The sequence below is a fragment of the Procambarus clarkii genome, chromosome 86 (genome assembly GCF_040958095.1).
Source record: "Procambarus clarkii isolate CNS0578487 chromosome 86, FALCON_Pclarkii_2.0, whole genome shotgun sequence".
Taxonomy (NCBI): Eukaryota; Metazoa; Arthropoda; class Malacostraca; order Decapoda; family Cambaridae; genus Procambarus; species Procambarus clarkii.
Window position 1 is genome coordinate 6476615 of NC_091235.1, and position 20470 is coordinate 6497084.

The 20470-nt window shown below is 48.4% G+C and overlaps 1 protein-coding gene across 1 annotated transcript in view; it reads right to left on the reverse strand.

Moving 5' to 3' along the window:
• LOC123769539 (uncharacterized) overlaps window positions 1-20470 on the reverse strand; it is a 128219-nt gene that overhangs the window by 40044 nt on the left and 67705 nt on the right. The window contains exon 9 of the mRNA XM_069316925.1: window positions 13710-13803. Within this exon, the coding sequence (XP_069173026.1) occupies window positions 13710-13803 (94 nt within the window). The remainder of the gene's footprint in view (window positions 1-13709; window positions 13804-20470) is intronic.

A 20470-nucleotide genomic window follows, 5' to 3' on the forward strand; every position in this document is an offset into this window, starting at 1 on the left:
TGAACAAACATCAACATGGGTTCTGGACAGGGAAATCGTGCCTAACAAACCTTCTGGAATTCTATGATAAAATAACGAGGATAAGACAGGACAGAGATGGTTGGGCAGACTGCATATTTCTGGACTGCCAAAAAGCCTTTGATACAGTACCGCACATGAGACTGCTGTTCAAGCTCGAGAGGCAGGCGGGGGTGGGGGGAAAGGTCCTAGAATGGATAAGGAACTACCTAACAGGAAGGAGCCAAAGAGTTACGGTAAGGGGCGAGAAGTCGGACTGGCGAACAGTAACAAGTGGAGTACCACAAGGATCGGTGCTGGGACCAATTCTATTTCTTGTATATGTTAACGACATGTTTACAGGCGTAGAGTCCTACATGTCGATGTTTGCGGATGATGCAAAGTTGATGAGAAGAGTTGTGACAGATGAGGATTGCAGGATCCTCCAAGAGGACCTGAACAGATTGCAGAGATGGTCAGAGAAATGGCTACTAGAATTCAACACGAGCAAATGTAAAGTTATGGAAATGGGACTAGGAGATAGGAGACCAAAGGGACAGTACACAATGAAGGGGAACAGCCTACCTGTAACGACGCGTGAAAGAGACCTGGGGGTGGACGTAACACCTAATCTATCTCCTGAGGCACATATTAATAGGATAACGACAGCAGCGTACTCTACACTGGCAAAAGTTAGAACATCATTCAGAAACCTAAGTAAGGAGGCATTTAGGGCGCTTTACACTGCCTACGTAAGGCCAGTCTTAGAGTATGCCGCCTCAACATGGAGTCCCCATCTGAAGAAGCATATAATGAAACTGGAAAAGGTTCAGAGGTTTGCAACGAGACTCGTCCCAGAGCTACGAGGGATGGGGTATGAAGAGCGCCTGAGGGAACTGTGCCTTACGACACTAGAAAGAAGAAGGGAGAGGGGGGACATGATAGGAACGTATAAGATACTCAGAGGAATTGACAGAGTGGACATAGACGAAATGTTCACACGGAATAGTAACAGAACGAGAGGACATGGATGGAAGCTTGAAACTCAGATGAGTCACAGAGATGTTAGGAAGTTTTCTTTTAGCGTGAGAGTAGTGGGGAAATGGAATGCACTTCAGGAACAGGTTGTGGAAGCAAATACTATTCATAATTTTAAAACCAGGTATGATAGGGAAATGGGACAGGAGTCATTGCTGTAAACAACCGATGCTCGAAAGGCGGGATCCAAGAGTCAATGCTCGATCCTGCAAGCACATATAGGTGAGTACATATAGGTGAGTACACACACACACACACTCACACACACACACACACACACACACACACACACACACACACACTCACACACACACTCACACACACACACACACACACACACACACACACACACACACACACACACACACACACACTCACACACACACACACACACACACACACACACTCACACACTCACTCACACACACTCACACACACACACACACACACACACACACACACACACACACACACTCACACACACACACACACACACAGATGGTTGGTCCAGATGGGATCTCACCATGGGTACTGAAAGAGTGTGCAGAGGCACTTTGCTTGCCACTCTCCATAGTGTATAGTAAATCACTAGAGACGGGAGACCTACCAGAAATATGGAAGACGGCGAATGTGGTCCCAATATACAAAAAGGGCGACAGACAAGAGGCACTGAACTACAGGCCAGTGTCCTTGACTTGTATACCATGCAAGGTGATGGAGAAGATCGTGAGAAAAAACCTGGTAACACATCTGGAGAGAAGGGACTTCGTGACAAATCGCCAACATGGATTCAGGGAGGGTAAATCTTGCCTTACAGGCTTGATAGAATTCTACGATCAGGTGACACAGATTAAGCAAGAAAGAGAGGGCTGGACGGACTGCATTTTCTTGGATTGTCGGAAAGCCTTTGACACAGTACCGCATAAGAGGCTGGTACATAAGCTGGAGAGACAGGCAGGTGTAGCTGGTAAGGTGCTCCAGTGGATAAGGGAGTATCTAAGCAATAGGAAGCAGAGAGTTACGGTGAGGGGTGAGACCTCCGATTGGCGTGAAGTCACCAGTGGAGTCCCACAGGGCTCTGTACTCGGTCCTATCTTGTTTCTGATATATGTAAATGATCTCCCGGAGGGTATCGATTCATTTCTCTCAATGTTTGCGGACGATGCTAAAATTATGAGAAGGATTAAAACAGAAGAGGACTGTTTGAGGCTTCAAGAAGACCTAGACAAGCTGAAGGAATGGTCGAACAAATGGTTGTTAGAGTTTAACCCAACCAAATGTAATGTAATGAAGATAGGTGTAGGGAGCAGGAGGCCAGATACAAGGTATCATCTGGGAGAGGAAATTCTTCAGGAGTCAGAGAAGGAAAAAGACTTGGGGGTTGATATCACGCCAGACCTGTCTCCTGCAGCACATATCAAGCGGATAACATCAGCGGCATATGCCAGGCTGGCCAACATACGAACGGCATTCAGAAACTTGTGTAAATAATCATTCAGAACTTTGTATACCACATATGTCAGGCCAATCCTGGAGTATGCAGCCCCAGCATGGAGTCCATATCTAGTCAAGGATAAGACTAAACTGGAAAAGGTTCAAAGGTTTGCCACCAGACTAGTACCCGAGCTGAGAGGTATGAGCTACGAGGAGAGACTACGGGAATTAAACCTCACTTCGCTGGAAGACAGAAGAGTTAGGGGGGACATGATCACCACATTCAAGATTCTGAAGGGGATTGATAGGGTAGATAAAGACAGTCTATTTAACACAAGGGGAACACGCACAAGGGGACACAGGTGGAAACTGAGTGCCCAAATGAGCCACAGAGATATTAGAAAGAACTTTTTTAGTGTCAGAGTGGTTGACAAATGGAATGCATTAGGGGGTGATGTGGTGGAGGCTGACTCCATACACAGTTTCAAGTGTAGATATGACAGAGCCCGATAGGCTCAGGAATCTGTACACCTGTTGATTGACGGTTGAGAGGCGGGACCAAAGGGCCAGAGCTCAACCCCCGCAAACACAACTAGGTGAGTACAACTAGGTGAGTACACACACACACACACTCACACACACACACACACACACACACTCAAGGATCGGTGCTGGGACCAATCCTCTTTCTAATTTACGTAAATGATATGTTTACAGGAGTGGAATCCTACATGTCAATGGTTGCGGATGACGCAAAATTAATGAGAAGAGTTGTGACAGATGAGGATTGTAGGATCCTCCAAGAGGACTTACACAGGTTGCAGAGATGGTCAGAGAAATGGCTACTGGAGTTCAACACGAGTAAATGTAAAGTTATGGAAATGGAATCAGGTGATAGGCGACCAAAGGGACAATACACAATGAAGGGGAACTGCCTACCTGTAACGATTCGAGAAAGAGATCTGGGAGTGGATGTGACACCTAATCTAACTCCTGAGGCACATATAAATAGGATAACGACAGCAGCGTACTCTACACTGGCGAAAATTAGAACTTCATTCAGAAACCTAAGTTAGGAGGCTTTAAGGGCGCTTTACAGTGCCTACGTGAGACCAATCTTAGAGTATGCCGCGCCATCATGGAGCCCCCACCTGAAGAAACGCATAAGGAAACTGGAGAAGGTTCAGAGGTTTGCGACGAGGCTTGTCCCAGAGTTACGAGGGATGGGATATGAAGAGCGTCTGAAGGAACTGAACCTTATGACACTAGAGAAAAGAAGGTAGAGAGGAGATATGATAGGGACATATAAAATACTCAGGGGAATTGACAAAGTGGAAATATATGAAATGTTCACACGTAATAATAACAGAACGAGGGGACATGGGTAGAAACTGGAAACTCAGATGAGTCACAGAGATGTTAGGAAGTTTTCTTTCAGCGTGAGAGTAGTAGAAAAATGGAATGCACTTGGGGAACAGGTTGTGGAAGCAAATACTATTCATACTTTTAAAATTAGGTATGATAGGGAAGTGGGACAGGAGTCATTGCTGTAAACAACCGATAGCTGGAAAGGCGGGATCCAAGAGTCAATGCTCGATCCTGCAAGCACAAATAGGCGAGTACAAATAGGTGAGTACACACACACACACACACACACACACACACACACACACACACACACACACAGTTGGAGGTGTGCCAACCTCCGTCTGCCTCTCTAGCTCCACCAAACATCCAGCCACACCACATTCACATCCTTTAAAACAAAAAAACATTCAATAACAAATACTAAATCTGTGGCAAAAAGTGTCAGAGAGAGAGAGAGAGAGAGAGAGAGAGAGAGAGAGAGAGAGAGAGAGAGAGAGAGAGAGAGAGAGAGAGAGAGAGAGAGAGAGAGAGAGATAACAAAATACTAATGTATTTTCCAGGTTTGGCCGGATATATAAAATATGGGGGCCCCAGGTTTTACCGACAACATTCCGGCCTCGGACATGTGGGCCACAGGAGGCTGGGGCCGGTGTCGGGGCCCTCCCACGTGGCCCCCTCAACATAGGAATCGATGTTGAACATTGATGCCAACATCATCCCGTGGGCTCCATCCAGCAAACATCTGGTACAGATGGTAGTCACACCGCCGTGTATTCAATATCTTGTGCACAACTATGCTAAGATCTTGTTTCATGAGCCTTGCCAGAAATATTGAGCAAAAAAATCTAGTTAATATATGCCCACACGCAGGACTACGTACACGGGGGGGCGGGGGCCTTGTGGCTGAGTGGACAGCGCTTGGGACTCGTACCTGCTTGATGGGATTCTTCTACTCTCCAAACCCGGCCTGAGGCCAGGCTTGAGTTGAGTGAGTTTGGTCCACCAGGCTGTTGCTTGGAGCGGCCCGCAGGCCCACATACCCACCACAGCCCGGTTGGTCCGGCACTTATTGACGAAAATGATCTAGTTTTCTCTTGAAGATGTCCACGGAAAACAGAAGAGTAAGGGGAGACATGATAACCACCTACAAAATTCTCAGGGAAATTGACAGGGTGGACAAAGATAAACTCTTCAGCACGGGTGGGACACGAACAAAGGTACACAGGTGAAAACTTAGTACCCAGATGAGCCACAGAGACATTAAAAAGAATTTTTTCAGTGTCAGAGTAGTTAACGGATGGAATGCATTAGGCAGTGATGTGGTGGAGGCTGACTCCATACACAGTTTCAAATGTAGATATGATAGAGCCCAGTAGGCTCAGGAATCTGTACACCAGTTGATTGACGGTTGAGAGGCGGGACCAAAGAGCCAGAGCTCAAACCTCGCAAGCACAATTAGGGGTTTGGCAATATTTTTTCCCATCACAGGCGTGACATCTATATTGTAAGTATATAAAAACCCGGTCGGATGCGAATGGAACGTTGTGTGAAGATTTCAAACCAATTGGTGAAGAACTTTCGGAGATTAGCGATTTTGAACAAACGAACATTTACATTTTTATTTATATAGATATATAATGCATACTGTACAGTATATGTAAACTTCATCTTACAATTAGTACAATTAGGTGAGTACGGTTGTTCCGGCAATATTTCTTATGCTCGCTGGGAGGACGTTGAACAGCCGTGGACCTCTGATGTTTATACAGTGTTCTCTGATTGTGCCTATGGCACCCCTGCTCTTCACTGGTTCTATTCTGCATTTTCTCCCATATCGTTCACTCCAGTTACTTTACTGTGTAGATTTGGGACCTGGCCCTCTAGTATTTTGCATGTGAATATTATTTGGTATCTCTCTCGTCTCCTTTCTAGAGAGTTCATTTGGAGAGCTTTGAGACGATCTCAATAATTTGGGTGCTTTATCGCGTCTATGCGTGCCGTATATGTTCTCTGTATTCCCTCTACTTCCGCAATCTCTCCTGCTCTGAAGGGGTAAGTGAGTACTGAGCAGTACTCGAGACGGGACAACACAAGTGACTTGAAGAGTACAACCATTGTGATGGGATCCCTGGATTTGAAAGTTCTCGTAATCTGTGAGGGAGCGAGTGGGCGTGGGCGTGCGGGTGTAAGTGGGTGGGCGTGCGGGTGTACGTGGGCGTGCGGGTGTATATGGGCGTGCATGGGTGGGCGTGCGGCCTCCCTGGCGGCAACAGGAGAGACTAGACATAAGAACTGGAAAAACAGAACATTTCGAGCAAAATAAAAGAGAAGTAAGAGACTGTTATGAGCCTCGTTAATGCTGGCACTGTCGTTACTGCTGGCACTGTCGTTACTGCTGGCACTGTCGTTACTGCTGGCACTGTCGTTACTGCTGGCACTGTCGTTACTGCTGGCACTGTTGTTACTGCTGGCACTGTCGTTACTGCTGGCACTGTCGTTACTGTTGGCACTGTTGTTACTGCTGGCACTGTTGTTACTGCTGGCACTGTTGTTACTGCTGGCACTGTTTTTACTGCTGGCACTGTTGTTACTTCTGGCACTGTTGTTACTGCTGGCACTGTTGTTACTTTTGGCACTGTTGTTACTGCTGGCACTGTTGTTACTGCTGACACTGTTGTTACTGCTGGCACTGTTGTTACTGCTGGCACTGTTGTTACTGCTGGCACTGTTGTTACTGCTGGCACTGTCGTTACTGCTGGCACTGTCGTTACTGCTGGCACTGTTGTTACTGCTGGCACTGTTGTTACTGCTGGCACTGTTGTTACTGTTGGCACTGTTGTTACTGCTGGCACTGTTGTTACTGCTGGCACTGTTGTTACTGCTGGCACTGTCGTTACTGCTGGCACTGTTGTTACTGTTGGCACTGTTGTTACTGCTGGCACTGTTGTTACTGCTGGCACTGTTGTTACTGCTGGCACTGTCGTTACTGCTGGCACTGTTGTTACTGCTGGCACTGTTTTTACTGCTGGCACGTTACTGCTGGCACTGTTGTTACTGTTGGCACTGTTACTGTTGGCACTGTTGTTACTGCTGGCACTGTTGTTACTGCTGGCACTGTCGTTACTGCTGGCACTGTTGTTACTGCTGGCACTGTTGTTACTGCTGGCACTGTCGTCACTGCTGGCACTGTCGTTACTGCTGGCACTGTTGTTACTGCTGACACTGTTGTTACTGCTGGCACTGTCGTTACTGCTGGCACTGTTGTTACTGCTGGCACTGTTGTTACTGCTGGCACTGTTGTTACTGCTGGCACTGTTGTTACTGCTGGCACTGTTGTTACTGCTGGCACTGTTGTTACTGCTGGCACTGTCGTTACTGCTGGCACTGTTGTTACTGCTGGCACTGTTGTTACTGCTGGCACTGTCGTTACTGCTGGCACTGTTGTTACTGCTGGCACTGTTGTTACTGCTCCGTCAAGCATAATGACAGTGAGGCAACAGTGTTGCAAATAACAGTGACGATGGAAAATCTAGTGATGGAAACACCATACGAAGCTGGGAACAGAAGTAAAACTGATAACAAGAGAAACTGAAGAATATAAACAAGAGAGAGAGAAAGGATAATAAGAGCTAACCGTAGAGATTAGAGAGAACACAATAAAAAACGTGGTGAGAGGCAGACAGATGAAAGACGCTTGCAAAAGATGCTGAATTTGAGAACACAATCAAATAGTAGTGAGAGAGGGAGTGAGGGAGAGACAGTGAGGGAGAGGATCAGTGAGGGAGAGGGAATGAGGGAGATAGGGAGTGAGAAACAGGCTGTAGAGTGCATTGTAGTCACTATGGAACAAACCAAGATGAAGACAGGAGACAGAGAGAGATAGCAATGACAAGCAATACAGGACAGGAAGTTGAGGGACTTTTTTTTTTTGGAGGGGAGGAAGGAGAGGCATAGGTGAAGGGAAGTATAGAAGTGGGAAATACAGTGAGAGGTATGAAAGCAGGCGGGCGGGCTGTCCGCCTTGCTGACACGATGTGTGGGTGTTGGCAGCTAAGCTAAGCTGGCTCCCTCTTGTCAGGGAGCTGTGAGTGTGTGAGAGGTTCTTCACATGTGTTTCACCATATATGGATGTCTATAGATGAATACTGTGTAGCATTCATATATATTGAGGGACCACTGTGGAATAGGAAAGTACCAAATGCCCCCCCCCCCACCTCTTGCCCCAACTCTTTCCCCCTCCCCCTGCGTTAACACCTCCCCCCTCCCTCCGAACTCACTCCCCCCCCCTCCCTCCGAACTCCCTTCCCTTCCTCTTCCATCTCGCGCACACACAAGTGGACCTGCTGATGAAGTGGCCCCCTTTGGTGAAGTCGAGGACTGAGAGTGCCAGTCTTGGCACAAACAAGGACTGAGAGTGCCAGTCTTGGTGCAAACAAGGACTGAGAGTGCCAGTCTTGGCACAAACAAGGACTGAGAGTGCCAGTCTTGGTGCAAACAAGGACTGAGAGTGCCAGTCTTGGCACAAACAAGGACTGAGAGTGCCAGTCTTGGTGCAAACAAGGACTGAGAGTGCCAGTCTTGGTGCAAACAAGGACTGAGAGTGCCAGCCTTGGTGCAAACAAAGACTGAGAGTGCCAGCCTTGGTGCAAACAAGGACTGAGAGTGCCAGCCTTGGTGCAAACAAGGACTGAGAGTGCCACATTGGTGCAAACAAGGACTGAGAGTGCCAGCCTTGGTGCAAACAAGGACTGAGAGTGCCAGCCTTGGTGCAAACAAGGACTAAGAGTGCCAAACCACTCTAACCTAACCTATACTTCCAGTACCTCTCAACAATTCGTTTATCATCATTGTCCCAAGAATTACCTCACCACTAAATAAATATATTTGACCCTGGAAGGTGCTAACATTAGCGACCGGTACGAGGCAGGATAACAAGATAATACTACTCGTTATCTTGTACGAGGGGCAAGGCAGCTGCTCGAAGTAGGGGAACAGAAGTATGTTGTTGAACAGAATCAACAACATAGCATTAACAGCAGAGGTGCAACAGGTACTCTGAGGACAGAACTATCAACATCAAGAGGCCCGAGACTGTTCAACACGCTTCCACTACACATAAGGGGCATAACTGGCCGACCCCTCACAGTGTTCAAGAGAGAACTGGATAAGCACCTCCAAAGGATACCTGATCAACCAGGCTGTGACTCATACGTCAGGCTGCGAGCAGCGGCGTCCAACAGCGTGGTTGATCAGTCCAACAACGAGGATGGCCTGATCGACGACCTGGGCCGCGGGGTCGCTAAGCCCCGGAATCACCTCAAGGTAACCTCAAGGTAAGGTAGCAGCCCATTTGCAACATTTATGCTATCTATTCATACGAATCAAAATCATTTTTGTTTTTCCCTTCTTAATACAGGAAGAAAATTTAGATTTTCTTTGTGATTTAGACACAAAAATGTACCGCTACTCTCCATAAAGTACTGAAATAGTTACTTATTTATTATTGTTCATGTAGAACACAGGTCTGCTGGGTGGAGATTGATTTCGTGTTTGCGTTCCGCGAAAGATTTAGGGTAAACGCATTAGCTTTTAGACCAAGAAGTTGGTAAGCTTGAGGAGGTAAACTTTCGGAGTATATGCACAAACAAAGCGGTTTACACCTGTAAACCTCTTAAGAAAAGGGGGATAGTGGTTCGATCCCTGTAAAGTCAGGTCAACACCACACCCCAGGTCAGGTCAACACCACACTCCAGGTCAGGTCAACACCACACCCCAGGTCAGGTCAACACCACACCCCAGGTCAGGTCAACACCACACTCCAGATCAGGTCAGGTCAACACCACACCCCAGGTCAGGTCAGCACCACACTCCAGGTCAGGTCAACACCACACTCCAGGTCAGGTCAACACCACACCCCAGGTCAGGTCATCACCACACTCCAGGTCAGGTCAGGTCAACACCACACCCCAGGTCAGGTCAACACCACACCCCAGGTCAGGTCAACACCACACCCCAGGTCAGGTCAACACCACACTCCAGGTCAGGTCAACACCACACTCCAGGTCAGGTCACCACCACACCCCAGGTCAGGTCAGCACCACCACACCCCAGGTCACGTCATCACAACACCCCAGGTCAGGTCATCACCACACCCCAGGTCAGGTCAACACCACACCCCAGGTCAGGTCATCACCACACCCCAGGTCAGGTCATCACCACACTCCAGGTCATGTCAAGTCAACACCACACCCCAGGTCAGGTCAACACCACACCCCAGGTCAGGTCAACACCACACCCCAGGTCAGGTCATCACCACACCCCAGGTCAGGTCAACACCACCATACCCCAGGTCAGGTCAGCACCACCACACTCCAGGTCAGGTCAGCACCACCACACCCCAGGTCAGGTCAGCACCACCACACCCCAGGTCAGGTCATCACCACACCCCAGGTCAGGTCATCACCACACCCCAGGTCAGGTCAACACCACCCCCCAGGTCAGGTCATCACCACACTCCAGGTCAGGTCACCACCACACCCCAGGTCAGGTCAGCACCACCACACCCCAGGTCAGGTCATCACAACACCCCAGGTCAGGTCATCACCACACCCCAGGTCAGGTCAACACCACACCCCAGGTCAGGTCAAAACCACACCCAAGGTCAGGTCATCACCACACCCCAGGTCAGGTCATCACCACACTCCAGGTCAGGTCAGGTCAACACCACACCCCAGGTCAGGTCAACACCACACCCCAGGTCAACACCACACCCCAGGTCAGGTCAACACCACACCCCAGGTCAGGTCATCACCACACTCCAGGTTAGGTCAGGTCAACACCACACCCCAGGTCAGGTCAACACCACACCCCAGGTCAGGTCAACACCACACCCCAGGTCAGGTCAACACCACACCCCAGGTCAACACCACACCCCAGGTCAGGTCAACACCACACCCCAGGTCAGGTCAACACCACACCCCAGATCAGGTCAACACCACACCCCAGGTCAGGTCAACACCACACCCCAGGTCAGGTCATCACCACACCCCAGGTCAGGTCAACACCACCCCCCAGGTCAGGTCATCACCACACTCCAGGACAGGTCATCACCACACCCCAGGTCAGGTCATCACCACACCCCAGGTCAGGTCAACACCACACCCCAGGTCAGGTCAACACCACACCCCAGGTCAGGTCAACACCACACCCCAGGTCAGGTCATCACCACACCCCAGGTCAGGTCAACACCACCCCCATGTCAGGTCAACACAGCACCCCAGGTCAGGTCATCACCACACCCCAGGTCAGGTCAACACCACCCCCCAGGTCAGGTCAACACAGCACCCCAGATCAGGTCATCACCACACCCCAGGTCAGGTCTACACCACCCCCCAGGTCAGGTCATCACCACACAATGAGCAACACTAAGGCTCAGAATCCCTTGTACTCTACATGGGAGTAACGACTACTGGGTCACTATTCTCGCTTCGTAAACGGCCGTAAAGACTTATTGCCCCTCACTAAACGGTATATTCAGGAGCCCTGCAGTTGTTTAACAGTCTGTCAGCCTGTCTGTCTGTCTGTCAGCCTGTCTGTCAGCCTGTCTGTCAGCCTGTCTGTCTGTCTGCCTGTCTTCCTGTCTGTCTGTCTGTCAGCCTGTCTGTCTGTCTGTCTGTCTGTCTGTCTGTCTGTCTGTCTGTCTGTCTGCCTGTCTTCCTGTCTGTCTGTCTGTCTGTCTGTCTGTCAGCCTGTCTGTCTGTCTGTCTGTCTGTCTGTCAGCCTGTCTGTCTGTCTGTCAGCCTGTCTGTCTGTCTGCCTGTCTTCCTGTCTGTCTGTCTGTCTGCCTGTCTTCCTGTCAGCCTGTCTGTCTGTCTGTCAGCCTGTCTGTCTGTCTGTCTATCTGTCTCTTCCTCAGTAATCAACAATTTGATCATTAATACTGTCACTATTATTCCGTTAATTCTATTTAAACTGTGATAATTAGTTACAGTACTCGTGTCACTATCGTCATCCTTGCCACCATCCCAGCCTCACTATCACACGTGAGAGCTTTCATTATCACTATGATCAGAGCTGCACCTGGTGTTGATCTGCCAGGCTGTTGTGTCGAGGCGTTCGTGGCCTCCTGGTCGCTGTAAACACTGTCCTCTTTAAGGGGCGAGGCTTGTCCTGTCTGCCTTTATTAACGGTACTATCAACCATTATCATCACCATTATCACCATCGTCGCCACCACACACACACACACACACACACACACACACACACACACACACACACACACACACACACACACACACACATTGTGTGTGTGTGACATGTGAAATATGTGAGAATTATTAGAAAGAACTTTTTTAGTGTCAGAATGGTTGACAAATGGAATACATTAGGCAGTGATGTGGTGGAGGCTGATTCCTATTTGATACCTGGTTGATGGGGTTCTGGGAGTTCTTCTACTCCCCAAGCCCGGTCTGAGGCCAGGCTTGACTTGTGAGAGTTTGGTCCACCAGGCTGTTGCTTGGAGCGGCCCGCAGGCCCACATACCCACCACAGCCCGGTTGGTCCGGCACTCCTTGGCGGAAACAATCTAGTTTCCTCTTGAAGATGTCCACGGTTGTTCCGGCAATATTTCTTATGCTCGCTGGGAGGGTGTTGAACAACCGCGGACCTCTGATGTTTATACAGTGTTCTCTGATTGTGCCTATGGCACCTCTGCTGTTAACTGGTTCTATTCTGCATTTTCTTCCATATCGTTCACTCCATACACAGTTTCAAGTGTAGATATGATAGAGCCCAGTAGGCTCAGGAATCTGTACACCAGTTGATTGACCGCTGAGAGGTGGGCCGAAAGAGCAAAGCTCAACCCCCGCAAACACAACTAGGTGAATACTAGGTGAATACACACACACACACACACACACACACACACACACACACACACACACAAAGTTGTTGAGAAGAGTTGTGACAGATGAGGATTGCAGGATCCTCCAAGAGGACCTGAACAGGTTGCAGAGATGGTCAGAGAAATGGCTACTGGAGTTCAACACGAGCAAATGTAAAGTTATGGAAAAGGGACTAGGAGATAGGAGACCAAAGGGACAGTACACAATGAAGGGGAACAACCTAACTGTGACGACGCGAGAAAGAGACCTGGGGGTGGACGTAACACCTAATCTAACTCCTGAGGTACATATAAATAGGATAACGACAGCAGCGTACTCTACACTGGCAAAAGTTAGAACATCATTCAGAAACCTAAGTAAGGAAGCATTTAGGGCGCTTTACACTGCCTACGTGAGGGCAGTCTTGGAGTATGCCGCCTCATCATGGAGTCCCCATCTGAAGAAGCATATAAGGAAACTGGAAAAGGTTCAGAGGTTTGCAACGAGACTCATCCCAGAGTTAAGAGGTACAGGGTATGAGGAGCGCTTGAAGGAACTGTGCCTTACGACACTAGAAAAGCGAAGGAAGAGGGGGGGGACATGATAGGAACGTATAAAATACTCAGGGGGATTGAAGTGTGGACATAGACGAAATGTTCACACGGAATAGTAACAGAACGAGGGGACATGGGTGGAAGCTGGAAACTCAGATGAGTCACAGAGATGTTAGGAAGTTTTCTTTTAGCGTGAGAGTTGTGGGAAAATGGAATGCACTTCAGGAACAGGTTATGGAAGCAAATACTATTCATAATTTAAAAACTAGGTATGATAGGGAAATGGGACAGGAGTCATTGCTGTAAACAACCGATGGCTGGAAAGGCGGGATCCAAGAGTCAATGCTCGATCCAGCAGACAACTAGGTGAGTACACACACACACGGTCTAAGACCCTAGGCTCTCATACAAGACAACACAGAGGAACTACTTACTAGTGGTCTCGTGGGAGGCGTTGAGGAAGGAGACAGCGAAGTGCTTCCTACGCCCCAACGACTCCGTCAGTAGCCGGAACCATCCATGAACCCGCTGAAACAAACCAATTAAAGGTTACAGTAGTTTAACGTTTCAACACGAAGCCTGTAACAAACAACAATTTCATCACACATGACAATATTAATAATAACTGCCTCTACACAAACACATAATTACACCAAACTAAATTCGTTATAAACACAGCCGCAAGCCAGCCACTACAGCATGGTAAATCACAAACTTTTAGACCATAACGGTGACATGTATACATCTCCAGGGACTCGTTGAGTGACGCTTAACGAGGGGAATAAACGACATCGTAACTAAAGATTATTAAAGCCCCTTCAGGTGACCAAATGAATCAATCCCCCTATTCCCTTGTTCTCAACCTCTTTCTCTTCCCCCACTTCTCTCTATCTCTGATCAGCTCTTTCTCTTACCTATACCTCTCCTTCAACACTCTTCTCCCTCCCCTCTCATTTTCCTCTCCCCAACGACCCATTGCCTATTCCCCTTACCTACTGCCCCATCCCTTCGTCTGAACACCCAGCGCCATCTGAAGGCTCATGTTGACACTGCTAGGTCTTGTGAATATCCCAGGCAGCTCTGCGTGGAGATGGGGAGGCCTCTGTGATATCAGGACACCTTGGAGGCCGTGGCAGCCTTCTGTGATATCAGGTCACCTTGGAGGGTGTGGCATCCTTCTCTGTGATATCAGGACACCTTGGAGGCTGAGGCATCCTCCTCTGAGATATCAGGTCATTTTTGAGACCGTGGCATCCTTTTCTGTGATATCAGGTCACCTTGGAGACCGTGGCATCCTTATATGTGATATCAGGACATCTTGGAATGCTATACTAGGCCTATTTATATGTAAGTTTCGTTTAAGGTTTTATATTTTCAAAACTTTATTTTTTAGGGAAGTGAATAGTACCAATTTCAACTTATTGTTCACTACGTCAATATATGTACGATGGTGTACAAAGTAACAAAACGTACTATAGAGACAGGAGGATGGGGTTCCAATATAAGGATTCAAATAAGTTCACCTTGAACATGAGCTGTGGAATATATGCGTTGAGTAAGAACATGCTGAACATGGCCCTGTGGCACCTTGGTGTCAACATGGCCGGAATGATAACAGATGGAATGATGCATATCATTCGTGACCGGTGATACACTTCGCCCTTGACCCTCTGACCCAAGCTGCCCCTTAAGCGCACTCTTGACTGCTCGTCACAGCAAGCAATAGTGCCCATACATAGGTCTTAAGTAGTTCATAGCGTTCCTACTTTACTCTTCTCCCCCCTCCCCCCTCTTCCCTCCATCTCTCCGGACGCCTCTCCCTCTCCATAGTTCCTTCTACCTACCCTCCTCCCCCTCTCTCTCTCTCTCTCTCTCTCTCTCTCTCTCTCTCTCTCTCTCTCTCTCTCTCTCTCTCTCTCTCTCTCTATCTCTCTCTCTCTCTCTCTCCAGATACCCAATGCTCATCTATTCATTATTACAGCAAATTCAAAAGAGGGAAGATAAGGCGGACACTTCTTAGTTTGTAAGTCGTTACCTCTTGATGAGGGGGTGAAACTGTGTCAAGTTTCTCTCGTTCATAAACAGCTGTTTGTTGGATTAGGGATAAATTAGGTCTATGTTTAAGAGGAGGGCAGCACGTCCTCAAACAATGGGCTAAATGCTTGTTAATTTAGCCTTCTCCTCCTCCTCCTACCTCATCCTTCTTGATGGGTCCTTAACGTGGTTCCTCCTGTCTCCCCCTCTCCCTCCTCCTCCCCCTCTCCCTCCCACTCCTCCTCCCCCCTCTCCCTCCTTCCTCCTCCTTGTTTATGAGCAAAAAGCACTTTACACGTGATTCACACGTGATTACGTTCCAATTTTTCCCTCCCAGCACTTCGTTTACGCCCTGGGTTCGAGGAACACCGCCTTTGAGGATGGATTAGGGTGCAGCACAAGTGGATTCGAACCCCCGGCTCCATACTAACCAAACCCCCTTACAAATATCCCTCGGATATACCAATGATTTAGTTTCTCCCGTTACACACCAATTACAACCTTTTAAAAGCAAGTATAATCTAACCAGGACCCCCAAAAAATAAAAAGGTAGCGAGTTCATGACCAACTGACGCGAATGGTGCCACATTGGCACTCCTTTGTCATAGCAGTGCCAGCAGGAATATGTGCCGAGGAGGGTAGGCACCAATACCGACCTCAGGTGGGTACTTGTGGGTACAGCCGTAAGGACTTGTTTCACTTTACCTCGAAACATTAATTAGCACTAAGAAACACTTTGGACTCGGTCAAGACCTTCACAACTCTCGCTAAGACTCGGCTTAAACCTGTCATTTCTTCTCCTCAACCTTCGTCCAACTTTTTTCTTTACAGCTAAGAAAGTAACTTCGTTTACCTGTCGCCAAGTTGCTACTGCCGATGGTGGCTTCCCCGCGCGTCGTGTCCCCTACGGGAGAGGTCACCACCATCGCCGCACCGAGGTCACAGGTCACCGGAATACACTACCGGCCGCCAGGGGGCGCCCTTGTGACAACCACAGCTTCGGGGGCGGGAAAAAATGAACGACACAGAAGAAAAATGAACGACACAGAAACGCACACAGGTGTCTTGAAGACGTCCCTCGGGAGCCACCAGCGACAGAATGTCTCGGTTCAGAGGCCTTCGTGAACCGGACTAAACCTCCCTCTTACTGTGGGGTTTCAAGCGGTACTGCGAGTACCGTCCGAGGCGCGAGAGAGAGACGGGACCCAGATAGAAGTTGACGCGAGGTGCACCTCGACTATACTACTGGCCGCCCCAGCTTAGTGACCTCATGACCCCCCCCCCCCTCTCTCTCACCCCCCTCTCTCACCCCTTCCCTTCCTCACCATCACTCACAATACCTCTCCCCGCTCTCCCTCTCTCCCCTACCCTCCTCCAGACCAGGCCTATCGCTCCTCCTCCCTAAAATTACTCAATAAACCATGTTTAACAATAAACAATTTGCCGAAGCGATATTTGAATAATCCTTGTGGCCGTACGCGCGCGCCAGCCCCACCTGGCCAGAGGGCTTCCAGCAAAGGTTTCCAGTCGGCTTCCAGCCCCCAAGTCTTCCCAACACCTATCTCTATCCTGCCAACACCAGCTCACACGACACTTATAAAGACCCCGTGACAAGAAGACCGAATCCACGGGGTATATTCGGATAATTTGAGCGGTTTCGGGGGGTATAAATCAATAGCTTTAAACGAGGAGGAAAGAGGTGGATGGCATCCAGGGGAAGCCCTGTAGGCTGGGCGGCTCCTGGATGTAATCCATCTGGGGGTGCCTACATGGTTAGTGTATTGATCCTCTGCCTCACAGCCTCTCTACTACCAAAAACCAATACGACCCGGAGCTAGATAGGAACGAATACCTGAATGACCCGGTGCTAGATAGGAACGAATACCTGAACGATCCGGTGCTAGATAGGAATGAATCCCTGAACGATCCTGGCGCCAAATAGGAACAAACGTTCCTGGCAAACGAGGTGTTTTTGTGTGTGTGTATATATATATATATATATATATATATATATATATATATATATATATATATATATATATATATATATATATATATATATATATATATATATATGTCGTACCTAGTAGCCAGAACGCACTTCTCAGCCTACTATGCAAGGCCCGATTTGCCTAATAAGCCAAGTTTTCCTGAATTAAAATATTTTCTTTATTTTATTTCTTATGAAATGATAAAGCTACCCATTTCATTATGTATGAGGTCAATTTTTTTTATTGGAGTTAAAATTAACATAGATATATGACCGAACCTAACCAACCCTACCTAACCTAACCTAACCTATCTTTATAGGTTAGGTTAGGTTAGGTAGCCGAAAAAGTTAGGTTAGGTTAGGTTAGGTAGGTTAGGTAGTCGAAAAAACATTAATTCATGAAAACTTGGCTTATTAGGCAAATCGGGCCTTGCATAGTAGGCTGAGAAGTGCGTTCTGGCTACTAGGTACGACATATATATATATATATATATATATATATATATATATATATATATATATATATATATATATATATATATATATATATATATATATATATATATATATATATAAAAGTTTGTGAGGGTACCACCTCTGGTGCCAATGTGGGGACCCATAGCCTCGGAGAAGAAAATAAAAAGTATTCAGAGGAGACCTTGTAGTTTCTCACTGAACACTAATATTATCTTCTCCTACCACCCCCATTCTTTTGTATGTACACATATATATTTGTTTTATTTGAACTTTGTTACAAAAAAGGAGTTACATATAGGGTACAAAGATGGTTATCATAGGTTGTCGAGTTCCTCCAGCTCCTCAGAGGGCGGGCAGGAACCCTGGATGCAGTGCGCATTTCCCCTCTGTATCGCCACGCTGAGGCGCTGGAAAAGAAAGCTGGCAGCTCTAGGGTCCCTTGTTGTTTCAATGAGCTTACAACCCAGTTCCTTCAAAAACCTGGTAGCACTTTTACCCCATATATATATATATATATATATATATATATATATATATATATATATATATATATATATATATATATATATATATATATATATATATATAAGGAAAGCAATTGTTTTAGAGGCTACTAAACAAGACGAAAAAAACAACTTAAAAAACAAAAACAACAACTTAAAAAAAAAACAACTTAAAACCCGTAAACAAATCAGTTAAGATGACACCATAACACAGGAGTCTGGCTCATGCAAACTGCTCCAAACTTTGTAATTTCGTCTCAACAGTCGACGACGCTCTCACTAAAGTGAGCAAGTTTCAAATATCCCATCACGGTGCTTTATAATGCCCCCCCCCCCCCCCCCCACGGAGAGCTGGCACCCTCACCTTCATTCTGGGAGGGAGGGAGAGAGAGAGAGAGAGAGAGAGAGAGAGAGAGAGAGAGAGAGAGAGAGAGAGAGAGAGAGAGAGAGAGAGAGAGAGAGAGAGAGAGAGAGAGAGTTTAGATGGAGAGGTCAGAAAATAATATCAGAGGTCAAGTGGGGGTATAGGGGGATGAGGTGTCTGTCACAATGCCACAAAGTGCCATAGGGATCATCCCTGAGAGTTCTGAGTGCCACAGACACCATCGCTGAGAGTGAGTGCCACAGACACCATCACTGAGAGTGAGTGCCACAGACACCATCACTGAGAGTGCCATAGACACCATCCCTGAGAGTGAGTGCCACAGACACCATCGCTGAGAGTGAGTGCCACAGACCTCACCCCTGAGAATGAGTGCCACAGACACCATCCCTGAGAGTGCCACAGACACCATCCCAGAGAGTGAGTGCCACAGACACCATCGCTGAGAGTGAGTGCCACAGACACCATCGCTGAGAGTGAGGGCCACAGACACCATCCCTGAGAGTGAGTGCCACAGACACCATCACTGAGAGTGAGTACCACAGACACCATCCCTGAGAGTGAGTGCCACAGACACCATCACTGAGAGTGTCACAGACACCATCACTGAGAGTGCCACAGACACCATCCCTGAGAGTGAGTGCCACAGACACCATCGCTGAGAGTGAGTGCCACAGACACCATCCCTGAGAGTGAGTGCCACAGACACCATCGCTGAGTGAGTGCCACAGACACCATCCCTGAGAGTGAGTGCCACAGACACCATCGCTGAGAGTGAGTGCCACAGACACCATCCCTGAGAGTGAGTGCCACAGACACCATCCCTGAGAGTGAGTGCCATAGACACCATCCAGCGAGTGAGTGCCACAGACACCATCCCTGCGAGTGCCACAGACACCATCCCTGAGAGTGAGTGCCACAGACACCATCCAGCGAGTGAGTGCCACAGACACCATCCCTGAGAGTGCCACAGACACCATCCCTGAGAGTGCCACAGACACCATCTCTGAGAGTGAGTGCCACAGACACCATCCCTGCGAGAGAGTGCCACAGTCACCATCCCTGCGAGTGCCACAGACACCATCCCTGAGAGTGAGTGCCACAGACACCATCCCTGAGAGTGAGTGCCACAGACACCATCCCTGCGAGAGAGTACCACAGTTACCATCCCTGCGAGAGAGTGCCACAGACACCATCCCTGAGTGCCTCAGACACCATCCCTGCGAGTGAGTGCCACAGATACCCTCCCTTCGAGTGAGTGCCACAGACACCCTCCCTTCGAGTGAGTGCCACAGACACCGTCCCTGAGAGTGAGTGTCACAGACACCATCACTGAGAGTGAGTGCCACAGACACCATTCCTGAGAGTGAGTGCCACAGACACCATCCCTGCGAGTGAGTGCCACAGACACCATCACTGAGAGTGAGTGCCACAGACACCATCGATGAGAGTGAGTGCCACAGACACCATCACTGAGAGTGAGTGCCACAGACACCATCCCTGCGAGTGAGTGCCACAGACACCATCCCTACGAGTGAGTGCCACAGACACCATCGCTGAGAGTGAGTGCCACAGACACCATCGCTGAGAGTGAGTGCCACAGACACCATCGCTGAGAGTGAGTGCCACAGACACCATCGCTGAGAGTGAGTGCCACAGACACCATCCCTGAGAGTGAGTGCCACAGACACCGTCCCTGAGTGAGTGCCACAGACACCATCCCTGAGAGTGAGTGCCACAGACACCATCCGTGAGAGTGAGTGCCACAGACACCATCCCTGAGAGTGAGTGCCACAGACACCACCCCTG